Genomic DNA, 19,137 nt, shown 5'->3' on the forward strand with positions numbered 1-19,137 from the left:
ATTTCAATAAAATTATTCAGTGAAATGCAATAGTTTTGATAATTTTTTTTCCTGAAGAAGAACCACAGGATTGAACCAAGTTTTAAGTTATACACGTGTCCCTAAAGTATTGGAAAACCTATCCTCATAGGGAGAATGAGAGCTAATGCCAAATAAAGTATTAAGCTTTCAAGGGAAGTAGCATCCACTTTCCAAGCTTCCACCTAAAGTTCTCCCACGCTCTACTCTCTCATTTTCTTCCCTAAATGCATTCTGAAAAGATATTTTAAAAGATATTGCAGGAGGCTATCAGGAAGCATATTTGCCAGTTCCTTCGATGAAATCACCGGAGAAAGGGTCCAAATTTACATTCCATTAAAGGGAAAAATTTGTAATATTTGCATAAAGGCAATCATAAAGTTGGCATTTTATTTTTAGCCTTCTTTTACTTTCCATTATAAACAATAAAAATTGAATTTAACAATGACAAAAAAATGAAGCTTATAGGCTCACTTATGTTTAAAAAAAAAAAAAAAAAGTCCCAGCCTATAGCATTTCAAATTTGCTATAATGAGGCTCGATGTTTCAAAGCTGATGTCGGGGGACAGACATGGTTCACATCCAATCATTTTAAAACAAGCTTTTAGTGTAGGTAGCGATATTGATGGAGAATATGATTTAACAAAACACAACATGTTCAAATCCATGTAATGAGAATTATTTGAAAAGTGAGTCCCTTTTGTTCCTGACTATTATTTAAATTTACTGCTATTTCTCAGGCTTTCTTTATTTTGGTAACCTAATAGAAATAAAAATTCATAGCCATAATACAACTTGGTCACTACTTCTCCCAGTGGATAACTGATCATCAGGGACACAGAAGAGGATGACTTCTTCCTACGCTACAAGTTACAATTTCAAGCAGCTTTTTTTTAGCCTCAATTTTTCCCCACTCAGTAAAATGATATACAAATTTTCATCAACTTTGTTGATGAAACGATCACTCACTTGTTTTGTATAGCATTAAATATCGTGTAACATGTGCTACTAGGTAGAACACATTATTATTTATTATCTGTGTGCACACATATAGATTCAGGTTCACGCACGAATTTAAGTTTGGCTGTTTTGATTGACTACCAGTTATTTAAAAAAAAAAAAAGGAAGAAAACCACAGAAATTATTTAACTTGTGTTTTTTTTTTAAACGGATTAAATCAGCCCAAATCAGTAAAAAAATTCAAACCATTTAGATAAGAGGAGTGCACTACTAACTCAGAGGAAGGGAAACAAAACCAAGCATTTCTTCAGCAACATGATTCTAGTCAGTATTTCCTGCTTCACTGGAAAACAAAAACAAAATTTAAAGGTGCTCCCCCCTCCCCCCCCCAATCTTTGCCATCTTTAATGTCAATGCCACTTGCTGTGATTTGTGCTGGGCAAGGAGAATCACTGTCCTCTTGATCTCAAAACATTTGACAAGTACTGACACACTGGCTTACTGTACAACAAAATAAATTTATTAGCAACACCATCTCTCCCTTCATTTCAGCTCAGGCATAAGAGATAGGTTACTTAAAATTCAAGTGCCAGGAAAGCCCATTGTAAAAGGGAAATATTTTCTAGTGAATTCCGTTTGATCTTTTTTTTATAGGGGCTCCTACCAGCCTCTTTCCCTTCCTCCCCAGACCCTGGAAACCAATTAGTCTCAGCACAGAGGCCACAGACCAGGTTGAAATGGTTCCTTTTTATTTTTAGGGGATATAATTTCAGCCAGGATGTCTAGTCAGTTGTCAAATAGTATACTTAGCACACGTCTCTCTCTCTCTCACACATCCATTGGATCTCCCTTTGGAGAATGCCTAGATCTCTGAGTCCCACTCTTGGAAAGGAATTAGATCTGGTTGCAGTCCAAATCCTTCAGCTCTGACAATGGCATAACATCACAGGCCCACCTCGTCTTTTACACAGGCGCCCCCCCCCGCCCCCCCGCCAACCAAGTTTTCTAAAAGCCTTCTCTTCCTTGTCTTCTGTCCTCTAGCATGTCAGCAGCTTTTCCTTTCCTTAGGTTGTTTGCATACAATCCTGAAAGTCTTTTTTGCCATTATCGAAAGTAGCAGAAAACAGCACCAACTTTGATTTTTAAAATGTTTTTGAAGTGCTTCTTGTTTGAGGGGCAAGGGGGATATGTGCTCCCAAAACAAAAATGGGAAAAATTAGAGTCTTTGGCCCTCCTCACCCCCCAATTCTGAACCTGCCTTAATTCGTGGAGGTGAAAAAAATTATCTGGATTGGCCTTTTCTTTCTCAGGCACAACATTGCAGAGAGAAAGGTGTGTGTGTGTGCGTGCCTATCTGGCTAGTTGAAAGGCTTGAGGAAAGAGAGCACAGCTCTCCCCCAGGAAAGCCTAAGCTCAGCAGATGGGAGAGGACCCAGGGTCGCCTTCCCTGGTTTGAGCCCCGTGCCCGAGCCGCTCCCCTTGCCCCCGAGGCGAGCTCGGCGCCCTGGAGCTGTGCCCGGACTCCAGACAGCGCCAGGCAGGTCGGTGGATGGGGGGGCCTGGGTGTTCTCTCTGCAGAAGACGCCCATTTGGAGGGAAAACTCCCTTTATTTTTCTGGGGCTCCACAGCCGCCCCCATCCCCGGTCCCCTATCATTTCTACGCTGATCACACTCCAGATGATGAACTTGCGGTTCAGCTTCCTGCTGCCTGCTTGACCCGAGAGCACCAGCAGGCTGCCGGCCTCGCCCTCAGCTCCCTCCTCCTCTTGCAACCCCGGGGCCTCCGGCCGCGGGTGGGGGTTCCAGCGGGCCCGGGCTGCAGGAGGGGCGCGCGGGGGCGCGGGGTCCCGCCGGGGAGCGCGCACGGAGCGGCGCCTCAGCCGCCCTGCTTCCTGGAGCTGTGCTCCTTTGACCCCAGTGGCAGTCCCTGTCACTGCACCGCTCGCGCTCCCTCTGGCTCGCCGCGCCCTCGCTCCCTCTCCTCGCCCCCTCGCTCGCTCTCTCCCCAGAACGAGGCTGCTCGGGTCCTTTCTCCCCCCCACCCCCGCCTCCCTCTAGTGCCGCGCCCCCCCGGCCCCCAGCCCCAGCCCGCGGCGGGACCTCCGGGGTCGAAGGTTCTGGCCCGCCCGCGCCCCTCGCCGCCCCCGCGCGCCCCCCGCACGCCTCCCTCCGGCTCGGGCCGCTCCGCGATGGATCGCCTGCTCGTTGGGCGCTGAAGGCATCCCCGGGACCCGGAGCGCAGCCCGGGAAAGGTAATCCGCCCCGGGAAGGGAGGCGGAGGGCGGGGGAGGGGGAGGAGGCGGCCGGGCGCCCGGTGCCGCGCGCGAGAGGAAGGGAAAAAAAATGCACACACAAAGCGGAGCCCGGGTGAGAGGTGCCTTGTCAGAGGCGCGTGCGAGGGGCTTGGAGGCTGCGGACCGCGGCTGCCCTGGTGCTCCTGACGTTCGCACGAGCGGGCGCTTCCCGGGCAATTCGGAACCCGAGGAGGGCGTATTTTCTACCCTAGAGCGAAAGCAATTTCTTTTTCAGGAGCTGTCTCCCTCCCACTCCCCATCTCGCCCCTCTGCTCCTCTCCCCTCCCCCTCCCCCCAGTCCTAAGCGCCCGACCTCTCGGGGGTCCCCACCTCCAGCTCCCTTCTCTGCCGGGATTTCTTAGGAGGGGTGAAGGGGGTGTCCGCGAGGGGCATCAGCGAAAGCCGGGCGGCGGGGATGGGGGTGGGGACAAGGGCTAGGCGAGCTGTTTACTAGAAAGTCCCGGGGTTATGTGTTCGAACCGCCCCGGCCTAGGCCCGGGTGCATTGTGTTGGCCCGAGCCCCGGGCGCCCGAGGCTGCCCGAGCGAGGTGCGGTGGCCGGGAAGGCGCCGCGCAGCTTTGTGCTTGGGCTGCGCTCAGCTGTCGCCCCCGGGGCCGCCCGCGCGCGCGCAGCTCCCGCGCGGGGCTTTTTCTCACCGTGTCCCCGCGCCCCAACCTCGCTGTCCCCTGCCGCCTCCGGTTTCTTTACGATCGCAGCCTGCGGAGCGAGCCGGCGACCCGGGCAGGGCGGCGGGGGTATGAGCGGGAAGAAAAAGTAACCATTGCCGCCCGATTTCTTCTCCAGAGAAGGAGTTTCTTTGCTATTTACACGGAACAGGGTTATCTTTTTAAAGCCTTTGAATTCCGGGGTTTTGCGGCCTAGGAGCTGAAGGGGGCATTTTTCTGGAGATCGCGGAGGGAGTTAGAATCCACCAGCAAGAAATTAAGGATGCCCCGGTGGGGTAGATTTAGAGAACATTTACTAACCCCCTCCCCCAACGTACCCCAAATTCAGTGCAAATGCGGGTCGTGCAAACGTGTAATTGATTTAGATGCTGCAAACGAACACAGGTCAGGGTGGAAAAAAACAAACAAAACTTTAAGAGAAAGAAAAGATTTCTAAAGAGGGGGGAAATCCGTGGCCTCCACACCCCCTTCTAACGCTCGCTGGCTCCCTCCCTTCCTTTCTCCGCCGCTCCAGGAAAGCAGCCCGGCAGCTCCGGGGCAGAGAGCGGGGAGGCGGCGGCGACGGCTCCGGGCGCGGGCTCCGCTCTAAGGGTTCGGGGATGCCAGTGCGCCCGCGAGGCTGACGTCGGGGGCGTGGGGCTGTGATGCTCGAGCGAGGATGGCGCGGTGTCAGAGCCATTGGCCGCCGGTGGTCATCAATCAATCCGGGGCTGGGGGAGAGAGAGAGAAAGAAAGACAGGCACCCAGCGGAGCCCCGGGCCGCGAGCGCTAGCTCCAGCAGTGCCAGCAGCGGCAGCAGCAGCGGAGGCGACGGTGGTGGCAACGGGGGACTGAGCGAGTAAGGCGAGCTGGTGCTCCAGGAAGGAAGGGGGAGCTGTAGCCCGGACGAGCCGGCCGTGAGCCGGGAGGGCAGGGCGAGAGAGAGAGAGAGAGAGAGAGAGGGAGAGAGAGAGAGAGAGAGAGAGAGAGAGAGAGAGTGTGTGTGTGTGTGTGTGTGTGTGTGTGTGTGGAGTTGCTGAAGGACACCCCCCTAACTGCCCACCCTAGATTTAAAACAAACAAACCAATCCAAAGTAGAGAATTCCGCGCCCCCCGCCCCACCATATATAGGCTCTACGCGTTGCCAGAGGCGCAGGAGAAAAGTCCTGCCCTTTCTCTCCGAAAGAATGTGCCAGGCGGGTGTCCGCAGTGCTGGAGACAAGTTCAGGTGTAAGTGCGGCGCGAGGGGGGGCGCTCTGTGGACAGAGGCACGTGGAACTTTGTGCATCCCTTTCAAAACCCTGGCGGAGACGCCTCTGAGAAGGCTAGTAGGCATCGCTACGGGATACAGGGATGAGTACCTGGAGGTGGGCATAAAAGAGTAGGGGCGTGAGCTGAGAAATCACTCGATCCGTGCGGCAGAGGGAGGAGAGAGCGAAATTTGGTGGAGTTTGGAGCAGGCGAGTTCCAAAGTCCGGCCTGGCGGTTGGGCGGTCTTCTGAGGGCTGGTGAATAAAATGAGCATCCTTGTTTAAACGAGGCAATCACGGGCTCCTTTCTCATAGGCTGTGCCGAGTGAGCTCGGGTAGGGAGGTCATCAGTTGTTGCTTTGAAACTTTCGGTAAATTGGACTTCTGATGTCTAGGAGGTGGAGACAGTTATTTAATTCCTCAGCTTTTAATCCTTTCATTGCCAGCAGACTTTTAAAAGGTTTTCCAGCCAGATTCCTGAAAAAGAACATTGCAAGTTGCACAGCTTAAGGGACGGGAGACGCGATTGCTGTCTAGGAAATGCAAAATGAGCCCACATGATTTTTTTTTTTTTTTAAAGCGAAAATCAAACTAGCACCAGCATGAATGTTTGGCAATGTAAGTCCCTTTTAGATTTTCCTTTAGGATTCCTGGCATTTAGTACCAAGTTCTTTTGTTTTGTGGAGCAAATGTGCTGAAATATAAAATGAAAATTAAAAGAAAGAATACTGGTCTCTTTAAATATTATATGTAAAAAGTGATGTAAGGGTAATGAGAATGAGATGCTCCAAAATCTGAACATTTGGAAGATTTTACTGCCTAAATATGTGAAGCAAGGTAAATCCGCTTCTGGATAGTTTTAGGATAGTGTATCACTCTGTCTTGTTTAAAGCTTTTCCCAAATTTCACAGGTCAGAGGAGGGGCCATTGTCCCCTCTCTTTGAGAGTTTGCTAGGAAAACAAAACAAAACAAAAAATGCCTTTTCCATGTGTTGGTGTTTAATATCTGAGTCGGGGTGAACATAGTATTTTAAAAAATAAGCCTTTTCTTGACTTGCCTGTAAAGGTTCCTGTGAAAGTTTTGAAGCTCTCTGCCTCAGTCCGACAGTTTCTTCAAAGGACTCCAGATTAAAGAAGGTAGACACTGCAGGTGCACTCTTTCGATAAAACATTTGAAAGAGAACGTGGTGAAGATGAATTCAAATGAGGTGCCAGCCACCCATTAGCCCTTCAGAGTTACAGGGGTCTGTGCTTGCTGATGAAAAGATGTTCTGTTTGTCTTGCTGGGGCAAAGGTGCAAAGAGGCACAGACGTTCACTCGATAGAAAAGGCAATCCGACTTGGGCTTCAGGATAGACTGGACCATTGAGGAGTGTGAATTGATCACCTTCTACGTTCTCTTTTCTGCTTCAAATGGGAGGATCTAATAAGTACTCTAAGTCACTGCAAAGATATTTACATAATAGGTGTGGAAATTTTATTTCTAGGCTCTTTCGCTTAGTTTACTTGGTGAGTTTTATCCAGAAACATTTAAACCTTTTTCTGGCGCAGAGTGCAGAGATCGTTACAGAGAGGTCACTGTGGTGTAGACATGAATTTTGTCTCCTCCGCTTCTTAATGCTGTGTATCTCACACAATAGACATTGATGGCAGGAACACAAGAATTGCCATGTAATTTACACCACTCTTTAATTTATGCAAACACTAAGTTCTTGCGGTCTGAAAATGTGTATTTTTTTTTCCCTCTGTGCTTTGATGGCTAACATTCTTTTTAATGACAGCCATTTCTATAACAGGAAGATGTTTTCATTTGTATTTACTTTTCAGCGTGGTGCAATTATGCAGTTTTGCGCTTCAGTAGTGTCTCAGTACTTTGTGTCTCAAAAGAGAATTACAGTACTTAGAACAGGACTGCAATTTGAAGCAGGTGTTGTGTTTTACTGTTATGCAAAATAACAGTAAAATATAATTGTAGGGGAAATTAAGGAAACAGCTGCAAACTTGGTATGAAAACTGCTACATTATGATTTGTAAGCAGTTCTTATAGATATCTTGCATCAAAGGAGCAGGGAGAGATTTTAATTTAGTTAATCCTACTGGCCTGGTTGTCTATCAACTAGTGCTTACAGGACTCCTACCTCCCATGAAGTCAGGAAGAAGAAAGAGAACCCAAAGTGACACTTTGTTTAAAATGCCAGAACACCAGGGATTCATCTCTTGGCAGTGGCGCTGTGCATTAGGAACGAAGGCAAGGTGGGTGTCATTTAGCTTGCTTTGCTAATAGGAAGAAGGCAATGATTTGCGTAGAACACTGTGGAATTTCTTAGCCCAGCTAGCATATGGAGGACTACACAACCCCCCCGGGTTGTAAAATAATAAAATAAATGGCCTATGGCAGGCCATCTGCTTTTTGCCTGATATCTAAGGTGTTTCATGCCAAATCTAAAGCTAATCTTATTATTCTAAATATTTTTATTTGAGATAACAGTTAAGATTCCTGGAGCTTAATGGTGCACATGGTAAACATATTCTGATGCAGAGCACTTCAAGCAAAGAGCGTGGGTTACCCAAGGGTTACTCAAGGAGGGTGCTACCTGTTTCTTCTCTGTTGCACCAAGGAGTTCCAACAGCTCTCAGTGCAGGGATTTGCTCTCTTTGCATACCTACCGTAAAAATAAACATCCTCATTTCTCAACCCAGTGCAACAAATAATATATTGACATTTATCAGAATAATCAAAACTAACAGAAATTTTGAAAGAATGAAACCAGCTACTGAGAATTATACAGCACCAAGCAAGAATGAGGTGGTCGACGTAATGGCCGCCCCCTTTCGGGGCTCTCTTTGGGCTCTAAGCAGGGCGTAATGAATGCATCCAAGTAGTGGTCCAAGCCTCGATGTGTTTGACTTTCTTCCGCGTGACTGGAGTGTTTGAAGAAATCATAATTACATTTAGCAAGAAGGATTTGCCTTACCATAAGATTCTTGGCCAGAGTGGAATACATATGTAGACCAGGCGCTGAGTACCTATGTATTTGGGGAACTGCTTGTGAAAGAAAAAATTGTGTGTAACATGTGCGTATATTACATATGTGTTATAGTTATACACAGGTATCTGTTGTAAGTGTAGCATTTTAAACGTGTTCTGTGGCTGTGTTAAGCATTGAGATTCCACGTTATTCTATGACATCAACTTTGTACAGCCAAACATTCCAATTAGCACGGCAAGTTTGGAAGATTCTCCACTTCGAGCACAAACCATTTATAGTTAGACACCATGGCAACTGTGGATATGCCCCTTCCGTAATTCATGTTAAGTGCCGTAATTATAATTAAAGAGGAAATCTTAGTTGGAACGCCATGGAAGTCATTTGCTAGCAGCCAGCAATGTGCTATGGAGTGCAGGGTCCGTTCCGAGGTGCATGCAGGGTAGAGTGTTGGGAAAGGTTGTGTTCACGAGGCAACGACACGTGTTAAGATTTTTCTTGTGCCCATTTCATGTCTAGGTGTTGTATTTGACATTTTTTAGAGCACCTTCTTTTTCTTTGTTCTCATTTTATAATTTTTTTTTTTTTTTTCCAGAAACGCACAGTGGTATTGATGAGTAGATCCTTGGGTTCAGAGGTTGGCTGAAACACACCATGCCTGCGTCCATCCTTTGCTCCGGAAAGTTGTGAATTGCTCATGCCTATAGGGAGGAAGGATGGCTCATGGGATTCCTTCTCAAGGCAAAGTTACCATAACGGTGGATGAGTACAGCTCAAACCCCACCCAGGCATTCACGCACTACAACATCAACCAGAGCAGATTCCAGCCGCCACATGTACATATGTAAGTATCACTCATGAACTTAAAAGAAATTAGCAATCAAGAAAATAGAAGTAAAATAAGAAAGTCTCTAATGACTTCTGCCAGGGAGAATAAAAAGGTTTACGATTGGTAAAACAGATGGGTATCCGTGCTTCCAAATACAGCTCAGAGGAATACCCTGCATCTGTGTAACTTTTTCAGATTTTTCAGCGTATTTTCAACCACAGTTTGACATTAGATCACAGATCTAGGGAGTGGTGGTCTGTTGCCCACATTTTGTGGATAACAACAGAGAGGTTAAGGTATTTGCCCGGTGTCACACAGTGACTTTGGCAGAGTTTCCTGACCCCTGGTTCAGTTTGCTTTACCTGTATTGTTTGCCTCCCCGAGGAAATATTTCTTTAAAATTTCTGCAGTTTCCCCCCACACACACACCTCACCCCACTACCCCTTTACATTCAGCTGGGAAATAGGCCTAATTGGGACTAATTGTCCAGCCACTGCTAAATCCATTGTCTTGCCTGTTGCTCGTGGAACGTGTGCTGCATGCTGTAGGACTCAAACAATATGGGGAACAAAGGATTAAGGGACAGTGGAACAGTTGGTTCCAGGAATTGTACTTTTCTCTCACTCCCTAATACTATTGAAGTCATGTTTCAGTTTTAAACTGTTTAAGGAACAGAGTGTGGGAGAAATCCAGAGGCCAGGATTTTGCAGCACCTGCATGCACACCAGCTTCTTTCTGTTCCTCTGCTACAGGATGTGCTGGGCTTTCAGCAGAAGGGGCAAAAGGTCACCATCTCCCTAGTTGATTCAATGCCTGGTGCTCATTCTCTATTAGACCCTTCCAATGTCTAACATGAGTCTTTCATAGTAGGACTAAACCTCTTTGAACACCATTGTATAGTCAAGAGAGAAAGGAGGTTAGGGCTCTGTTGACTGTTTTTTCCATTCCTGGCAAAACTGAACTCGGGGGATGTCTAAGTCACAAGTTCTTTTTTGGTATTTGTTTTATTTGAGTATTTAAAAAATAGTAGGACCCCCCCCTCCCCCATACACATACAACCCACCCCCCCACTCCCACCCCCACCCAAATTTGGAAACACTAGTGAAACAAAAAGATCTCTCTTGACTGCCTAGGTATTAGTATAAATACTAGGATGTTACTTTGCAAGTATATTCTATAGTCACTGAATTACTTACGATGGGATTTCTGGAAAAAAAAGAGAAGAAAATGGGAAAGAAATCTTTGTGAATGGTTAGTGCTAAACTATTTTGAAGAATTTTATACTTTCCTTAAATCAATTTATTCATGATTATGGAGGATTGTTAACATGATTTTAAGGGAAAGTTTTTAAAGTGAATACGATTTTCCTTTGTTAAAATGGATTTCCTGAACAATAAGTCTGTGTTCATTTCAAATTTTCCTTTTATTCTTCTGCCTCTAATGATTTCTTTTTCTTCAAATACATTATAGAATTTGTGCGAGCTGTACTTGGGATACCTTTAGCTCTGTTCTGCCGGTGTGACGTTTTATATTAAGGAATCACAAAGAACTTTGTGAATTCTGTTTCCTTTCAGGCAAAAGAGAGTATGTTTTGCCTCAGATTCCTGAGAGGAATGGAGGATGACTGATAGGGAATATCACCTTAAGTCTTCACTTGTTCATGGCCCTAGGATTCTGTTGGTGAACTGGGAACAAACAGATATTTAAAAAATCATGTAACCTTAGAACTAATCTGCTTAGATCTAGCCATGAAAAAAAATCAAAGGATCAAATTACATACCTTTTTTGGAGGAAAAAAAAAAAAATCTTGCAAAATGAGGTTTGCAGTCGTAGCTTGGACAGCTCTATAGCCCCTCACTAGACTTCCCAGGTTGGAGTCAGCACTCTCCCACCTTCTGGGTGCAGCTGGCCCTTTCACCTTCATCACCTAAGGAGGGCTTGTTCTCGAACCCTTTGCTCCAGCCGCTTGCAGGTTGGCTCACTATCTCCTGAGCACACCTTGGCCGTCTCTGTCTTGGTGCCATTGCTTTTAGTGCTGAGGTGTGAGAAGCACACTTACGCTCTGCTCATTGAATGCTTACCAAATGCCTCAAGTCAGTACAGGCCTCTTTCCACCTATAAAACTTTTCTCTCTCACTGTCCAAATTGGCTGTGCCCCACTCCCCAGCACAACACCCCCAGTCCCTACGTCAGCCCATACCACTTGGATGTATTATCTCTCTGTCCTTCGTGTCTTGAAAGCAGTGATTGATCAGGTAAAAGGTGTTCAGAAATACTGATTGATGGATTGATGGATTCATCCAATGATTTGACTGTGCACTGAGATGAGATATTGTGATTGAGATTTGGAGAATTTCATTGGAATTTTTCTGTTCTATCTCAGCATTCTGAGTGTTTGTATGAAGGTGTGTGTGTCTTGTTGAGCAGCTGGCTCACCTTTTCCTTGGTTTCACTTTTCCTTGCTGCCCTAGCACAGTGACTGACCCATACTAGGCATTCAGGTATCTTGGTTAAATGTGATAATGTTATGTTTCTTTTATAGTTTAAAAAAAAAATGCGCCTAGTCTAAACAGAAACTTAAATTGACTGGAAAATATCCATAAAATATTTAGTCTAAAATTTCTTTGGTTGTTCTGAAATTCTCGTGTCACACCAAAGGTTTGTTCCTTTCCCTAAAAATATTTTGTCTTTTCTCCTTGAATCGTTGCTCATTATTTTGCATGGGATCCTGACTATGTTTCCTTTCCTTTTTCACTTACAACTGAGGTCTGTGAAGACCCATTGTGGATCACCTGAATAGAAATTAAAATCCTGGTGCCTTAAGTGATCCATTGTTTTCTTTCACACAACCTAGTATAGGGTTTTCTTGCCTTAATTAAGGAATAGCTCATTCGCCATTTAACTCAGTTAGTCTCATGTCCATTTTGTGACCCACCTTGGGCAATTTTCTTGTCTTTTCCATTCCTTAGTTTACTCATTTGTACACATTTGCACCAAGTGACAGTTATGGATCTTTTTAGCTCTGACATACTGGATTAAGATTGCAATTAAGACAACAGTTATTGGGGTGCCTGGGTGGCTCAATGGGTTGAGGCCCCTGCCTTCGGCTCGGGTCATGATCCCAGGGTCCTGGGATCGAGCCCCACGTGGGGTTCTCTGCTCAGCAGGGAGCCTGCTTCCTCCTCTCTCTCTGCCTGCCTCTCTGCCTACTTGTGATCTCTGTCTGTCAAATAAATAAATAAAATCTTAAAAAAAAAAAAAAGACAACAGTTATTTGCAAGGGGTTGCTATAGGGGGAATACAGATACATAAAACTTGGCCGGCATCTTCATCCAGCTCATCACTGATTTCAGAACTCTTGTTTCAAGTGACTTTAGGAGATTTACTGCTTGGTGTTGGTTTGGTTTCTCCTGTGAGTTCTGACAAGTCTGCCACCAAGCTTTCTAGGAACCACTGGCCTGCATCTCTGCCTGTGACATAGGGAAGAGTTTTTTCTTTAATTGAAGTATAGTTGACACACAATGTTACTTTAGTTTCAGGTGTACAACATAGTGGTTGGACAAGTCTATACCTTATGTTGTGTATTTGTGGGTCTGTTTCTACTTTTCTTGTCTGTTTATCCATTTGTTTTGTTTGTTTTTGTTTTTAGATTCCATGTATATATATAGAAGTGAAATTGTATGGTATTTGTCTTTTTCTGTCTAACTTGTTGCCCTTAGCATAATACCCTCTAGGTCCATCCATATTGTCACAAATGGCAAGATCTAAAGGAAGATTTTTTTTTTTTTTTTTAAAGAAAGCAACTTTAAATTACCTTGGGAAAGAAAATGAAAGCACAGCTGGAGTTCATAGGGCAGAATTTAGCCGAGAATTTGTGTGTTCCTCTTACCCAGACTCTTGAACATAGTGATAGATGTGATGATTGAAAACCAAGAATTAACGGTGTTTCATTTTAACACAATTCCTTCTTTTTTCCCAAGGAGAGTGTTGAGAAAATTGTTTAGTATTTTTAATATTGGTGGGAGGAGTTGCTGAAGGAGCCAATGTGGATTTGAAAGCACCATAAAGATTCTGTGTATTTTTAATTATGTGAGGCCTAATAAAATATTATAAAACCCTTTTCAGCAGGACATCCAGCCATCTTGGCTTTTGCCCTCAAAGTCCTGTGTTCTGGGAGACCCATAGTCCTCTGCTAACCAGGATGTTTGATCGCCCTACTGAGGTTAATTTCTCTTCTTTTAAGAATTTAACCTTCTTCTTTTAAGAATTGGTTGCTGGGAAATTCATATCAAATTTTATTTTCAGTTTTAGTGCCTTTGTTTGTCTTTGTCTTCAGTTGTCAACACTTGTGGAATATTACTGTGCTGTTGTTTTTTTAGACTTGTTTTAGGAGGAAGCATAGCATAGTGGTTGACCTCTCCAGTGGAAAAGATTGTTAGATTTAAAGCCTGGTTCGCACCACTTACTAGCTGTGTAACCAACCGTGAAGAAATGTATTAAGTTCTCTGTTTTCTTTTTCCATTTGTAAAATGTGGGCGATAAAAGTAGGGCCTATCTCAAAAGGTTGCTGTGAAGGTTAAAACAGTATTACTTGTAAAATTCTTAGAGGAATTCTTAGCACATAACTTATACTCAATACATGTTAGCTGTTATTAATGATTGCTTTATTGATTCTGCATTTTTTTATTCTAAGCTGTCCCAATTTACTTTGAAAATCAGGGCAGTAAAAATGAATGAATGAGAAAATTACTGGTAAGTTTTGTCCTGTCTTCTTCAAGGAACCATTCCCAGCAAACTCTTCTGGGTGGGATATTTGACCATCAGTGTTGGCAGATGTATTGACTTCTTGGTGCCTGTCAAGGTCATAAACAGCCTGGGATTATCTCACTTAGTTCAGTTACTCTTTGGGAGTAACAGTCCCGTGGGGAGAAGGAATGCAGTGAACTGAGTGTCGCCTAGTTATTCCTTGTGGGCTGTTCTCAGGGTCTTGTACCCTCATCAGTGTCTTGGGCTCCCCTCCTATGGTAGTGGTTAAAACAGAAGCATCAAGAGTTAACTATAATTAACCAGGATTGAGTGCAAAGGGCCACAGCTTTGGCTAGGGAATGAGGACAATATTCATATGATAGCTGAGAATGTGGTCTAGAATCAGAGATCTCTATACAAGTGTTGATCCTGCCAGTTACTAGCTTGGCTGAGCAATGATGGACAACTTATTGAGTCTTCTCATCTGTAGAATGGGTTAAATGATCCTTTAAGTTAGTTGTGTCTATGAAGTGAGATAAAGCATATGACATATAGTGTCTGAAAGATATAGCACTTGATAAATAAATACTGTGATAATATTTTTGATCTTTTCCACATGGTCTTGTGTCCACTGGTAACATAGTGTTAACATCTTCCTTTCGGAATTTCTTGTTGTGTGAGATCTGACAAGTCCAGCTTGTGTTCTCCTTACTCCTTATTGCATTATAAAGTATCTGGTCAGTATTTGCTTGGACGTTCTGAATCAAAAATGATCTGAGGCTTTTAGGGTAGCTTGGTGATCATTCCATGTCAGATTCTTATAGGACTTCATTTGTGTGTGTGATCTGAATTTTCATTTCTTGTGCTGGGAAGTAAATGTTTATATCAGGTCTGTCTTAGGCATCCTTAGGTACAAGGGTGGAGTTACACAAGAGAGTTATGGGATGGTGCCTTTGGTTAAAAAAAATATAAAAGTGTGTAGAAAAATAAATAACCAACATTACTGGTGATTATTTAGGGAATGAATTTGGGGGAGGGAGTTGGGGTGGATAGACACCTTTCACTTTTTGTTTTATATACCTTTTTATATAATTTGAATTCTTATTATAACAGCTATGTAATACTTTTATGACAAAAATCTTTTTTTTCAAGAATGATAATAATGTGATTTGTCTGTAAGTGTCTTGCTGTCTTGTCTGCAAGATTTGCACTGAAGGCTCCCACAAATGTAAATCTTCTTTCTTTGGGCCTGCCTTCTTTGGGGGGCACTTCCTTCTATTTTACATTATAACCAAGGAATAGACCAAAGGCTGTTTTTTAGTTCAGTATAATTGCACTAGCTCACATATGGGAAGGTGGGAGCATTGCCATAGAGGTTGTCTCCTTTCTAGTCCTATACCTGCAGGGAAATTGGTTAAGAAGTCTTTTTAGATGCATTTTTGGAAGTCATGAGAATACACAGTATCAGGAAATAAGTAGGTTGCTGTGGACTACTTGATAGTATTTCAGAGAATCTGGATTCTAGTGCTGTCCTGGTCACTAAGTAGGTCTATGGTCATTAGTACATTGGGCTTCTCTGAATTTCATGTTCCTCACCAAGAACCTTTTAACATCATTGCCTCCCACTCCAGCAGTTTTGGATTTCTCCTAGTGCTTATCTTATCTTCAGGTCTGTTTGAAATTAAGAATATAAATCCCTCATCATTAGTGATATTCTGTAGGAAGAGGGTATAATGGTGAGGTGTCATGGGGATGTGGTGGAGGGGAGAAGAGAAATGAACCCCTAACTTTCACCCAGAGGAAGACTGATATCAACGAGTGAGGGAATGTTTGGGGCTCTGTCAAGTTGTACTTTACTGACAAGGTAGAAATTCATCCTTTGCTTTGAAGCTAAGGCTGCATTAGCTGTTTGAAAAAACATTCTAAACATTTTTTTTCTCTTGGTAAGCCACTCATTCTCATTACAAATTTATCACTGGCCTGCACATTAGCATGGCCATAATTTTTGTTAATGTTTTCAATCTGAAATTCATGGTGGAGATGCTGAATGGCTCTTTTCGTTTGCACTCATATGTAAACACAGAGTATTTTTCTTTTCCTCTCTCATTTCTTTTTTTAAAATAAGTTCTTTTTCCTATACACTCCCTGGGGGTACTGGTCTTGTGGTCCGTGACAGTTTGACTTCATTTTAGAGCTGACTTTTTTCTTATTCTGTAGATTCCTTTGTTTGCATTCGAGCATTAAAAAGGCAACCTAAAATTAGAATTTTTTTGGTTCATATGGGGGTTCGTTCTTAGAACCCTGGCTTTATGTTGCATAACTGTAATCTTTTATTTGTTTGTTTTTTGGTTATTTGACTTTCAGGGAGGGTAAAGAATTTTGACAGAGTAAGTCAATCTACTATGGTATGCCTGGATTTTAAATTCTGAAATACTTCCCTACATTTATAGAGATAAAGATTCATAGAGAAAGTGTGGCCATAGTCAACGGATGGACACATCCTGAAACTGGGAAAGCACCAAAGCACTTCTCCTTATGGACATTCTGAATCTATCGCCTGCTCTCAGTACAGTTTTTGTTATTATTATTTTTTTTAAACTTCCTTCATGGAGATGTTTTGAAGAAAACACACAAAATGGCTCACTAGGAAGTAATGCAGTCAGGAGTTTGTATTTGAGACATTTTAAATTTTAATTCTGAGACTTTAGAGCTTGTGAAGTTGTAGATTTTAAGATATCAAAACAAAGCCCAGGTCACTGAATCTACCACGTGTTGTACAGCAAACTGTTGGTAGTTCTGAATTATTTCCAGAAAGGAAAAGAAGTTCACTGAGTCTCAGAAGATCTGTCCATCAGCTTGTTTTTCTTCCTTTTCAGGTTTTTCCTCAGCTCTGTCGTTCCCTGTTTTTCCCCCCTTTTAGACTTCTACAGGATGCTGGAAATTAAACGTTTCAGTAGCCATCCTGGCATGATTTAACTATTATTTCAGTATCAGTAGGAACAAAATTTCCCCTCTTTTGCAGACCACCATGTTAGTCTGGCCCTTTTTAAAAAAAATTTTTTTTTTTAATGGAAGTACACTTGGAGGCTTTGTCTGTGCAGAAACACGAACTCTGCAAAGAGGAAACTCTGTTGGATTTATTGGCCCTTGCAGTATTTGGGCCTGCATATTTTTATTCTGTTTTGTTTTGGAGATTTTTTTTTTCTTCAATTTCTGTCCCTGTAGAAGGGAAAAACATATGTAAGAAAATGCATTTTTGCAAGCTTTCCATATTTTCCTCTTTACCACAAATCAAGACTGTAAGCCCCTCTAGTGGGTTTAATTTTTTTGTGCAGTTTTATATTAAATAGTAAAGCTCTTGATACCAGTTAAAAAAAAAGGAAAGACAAAGAAAAACTAGTACCATTAATAAAGCAAGCAGGTAAATGTTCAGCACTTGATATTACTGAGCTTTAAAATGCCAAGGGAGAATTAAACCATTCTTAGCCCCTCTGTTGGTAGTGGCTTCCTTGGAAGATTGCCGTAACACAGACTCTGCTCAAGCCCATTTATTTCTTTGTGCAGAAAGCTTCTGAAACCTTCCAGCTCAAAGATTTGATAATTCTTGGATTGGAAAAATATCTGTTCACGTCTTGTGGTGGGCTATTTTGGCATTTATACTGATTGGCTAAGAAAAGTGGCTTACTTGTGGTATTTGGTTTTAGGTATTTGGGCCACAGACCAAGTTTCAAACCATTTACATATTGCACACTTAGTTTAAAATGTGTTTTGCACAAGGACTTAAAACCGAAATCAAGAAAAAGAATTAAGTCTTCCACCCGCTAAGCAACTTAAGTACGTTTCCCTAATTTCCTGATTTAGCCTTTTGCTATGACATAGACAGCACACTAGCTCTATCTTAGTCCTGAGTTTTGGAAAATAGTTTTCTTTTTGTTTTATTTTGTTTTGCCTTAAGACTTCAAAGATAATTACAGAAGTCTATCAGACTGCACTAGATACTTTTTATTTAAAATTTTTAAAATCACAAATATCATACCCATCGCTCTTGGTTTTACCTTATGTTTAACATATTCCATTTTTTTTTTAAGATTTTATTTATTTATTTGACAGAGATCACAAGTAGGCAGAGAGGCAGGCAGAGAGAGAGAGAGAGAGAGAGGAGGAGGAAGCAGGCTCCGCTGAGCAGAGAGCCCGATGTGAGGCTCCATCCCAGGACCCTGGGATCACGACCTGAGCCGAAGGCAGAGGCTTTAACCCACTGAGCCACTCAGATGCCCTTAACATATTCCACTTTAAAAAATATTACCAACTTTTGCATACTGGTCTGGTCTCGGTGGGCAAGGAATATAATGAGGAGATGTGTTTTTTATGAAGAGGAGAAATGGGAATATGTGTGAAGGAGAAAGAGAGAGGGAGGGAGGAAAGAAGAGAGAAAGAGACAGACAGACTAGGAGGTAAATACATTAGCTCATAACACTTGCAATTATGATATTCCTGGCCTTGGGCTTGACTGTAATACCAGGAGAGTGTCAGCATCCTTAAACATCAGTCAAGATGAACTTTACAAGGAGATAAGACAAATTGTACCTTAACTTTTTGGGTTACACATACCAACCCCACAGACCAATGAATCCAGCCCTTGAAAGGATCAGAAGAGCAATTTTTGATACATTGACCTGTTCTGGTCTCTGAGAAGGACACTTTGTTAGGCCCTTTTAGGTAACTCAAACTTTAAGTTTGTATTTCAAAATTTAAAAAAAAAAATGCATTTGACAAATAACAAACGATGAACTGGCTTTTGAGAAATATAAGAATATCTGAAATTGCGATTTCCCAAGGTTGGCCATCTGGTAGTATCTGGGAGACTTACCATATGTTGTGCTCAAATTCCAACTTTTACAGGTTAACTTGTTTTCACTTTGTTCTTAACCCTCACAGTCTGGGCACAACTGGTAGCACTGAAACCTATTTTGACTCCACAAACTCAGAGAAAAGAAGATGGGGAGTGCAAATCTTTGGGAAGAACAAAACCAGGAAGGAGGTGTTAACTCCTGAAGGATATCAATTCCTCATTCTTCCATAATGCAGTTCAAAGGAGATTAATGTTTTCCCTATGTGGGATATAAAGGCTTGGGTCTCTGTTCAGTACTGTGGAGTGAGCCCTGTCCCACCCTTACCCCCACGGACACTCTTGAGGACTCAGAAAGGAAATAATAACCCCGTGAGGGGTGGTTTGCTCCATGTTGTGCCCCTCCATGGCGGATGCCTGGTCTGTTTTGCATCTCTCCATCTCGACCCCTGGACGTTAATGGCAGTCGGCACGCTCCACTGTTTATCTTGGAATTTGATACCATCATCTTGGCAACCAAACTGGGACCTTTACTGC

At 43.2% G+C, this 19,137-nt stretch overlaps 1 protein-coding gene across 3 annotated transcripts in view; it reads left to right on the top strand.

Moving 5' to 3' along the window:
- Window positions 1–3,158: 3,158 nt before the first annotated feature.
- LOC111149965 (metallophosphoesterase domain containing 2) overlaps window positions 3,159–19,137 on the top strand; it is a 176,358-nt gene continuing 160,379 nt past the window's right edge. The window contains exons 1-2 of one of the 3 annotated variants that reach the window (XM_022507240.1): window positions 3,159–3,231; window positions 8,771–9,019. In XM_022507240.1, coding sequence (XP_022362948.1) covers window positions 8,892–9,019 — 128 coding nt within the window. In that variant the 5' untranslated portion in view covers window positions 3,159–3,231; window positions 8,771–8,891. Of the gene's footprint in view, window positions 3,232–4,783; window positions 4,798–8,466; window positions 8,635–8,770; window positions 9,020–19,137 lie in introns of those variants that run through there. The other 2 variants (XM_022507238.1, XM_022507239.1) reach the window with 2 other exon arrangements.

Source organism: Enhydra lutris, unplaced genomic scaffold, assembly GCF_002288905.1.
Source record: "Enhydra lutris kenyoni isolate GAN:26980312 unplaced genomic scaffold, ASM228890v2 scaffoldscaffold22, whole genome shotgun sequence".
Classification (NCBI taxonomy): domain Eukaryota; kingdom Metazoa; phylum Chordata; class Mammalia; order Carnivora; family Mustelidae; genus Enhydra; species Enhydra lutris.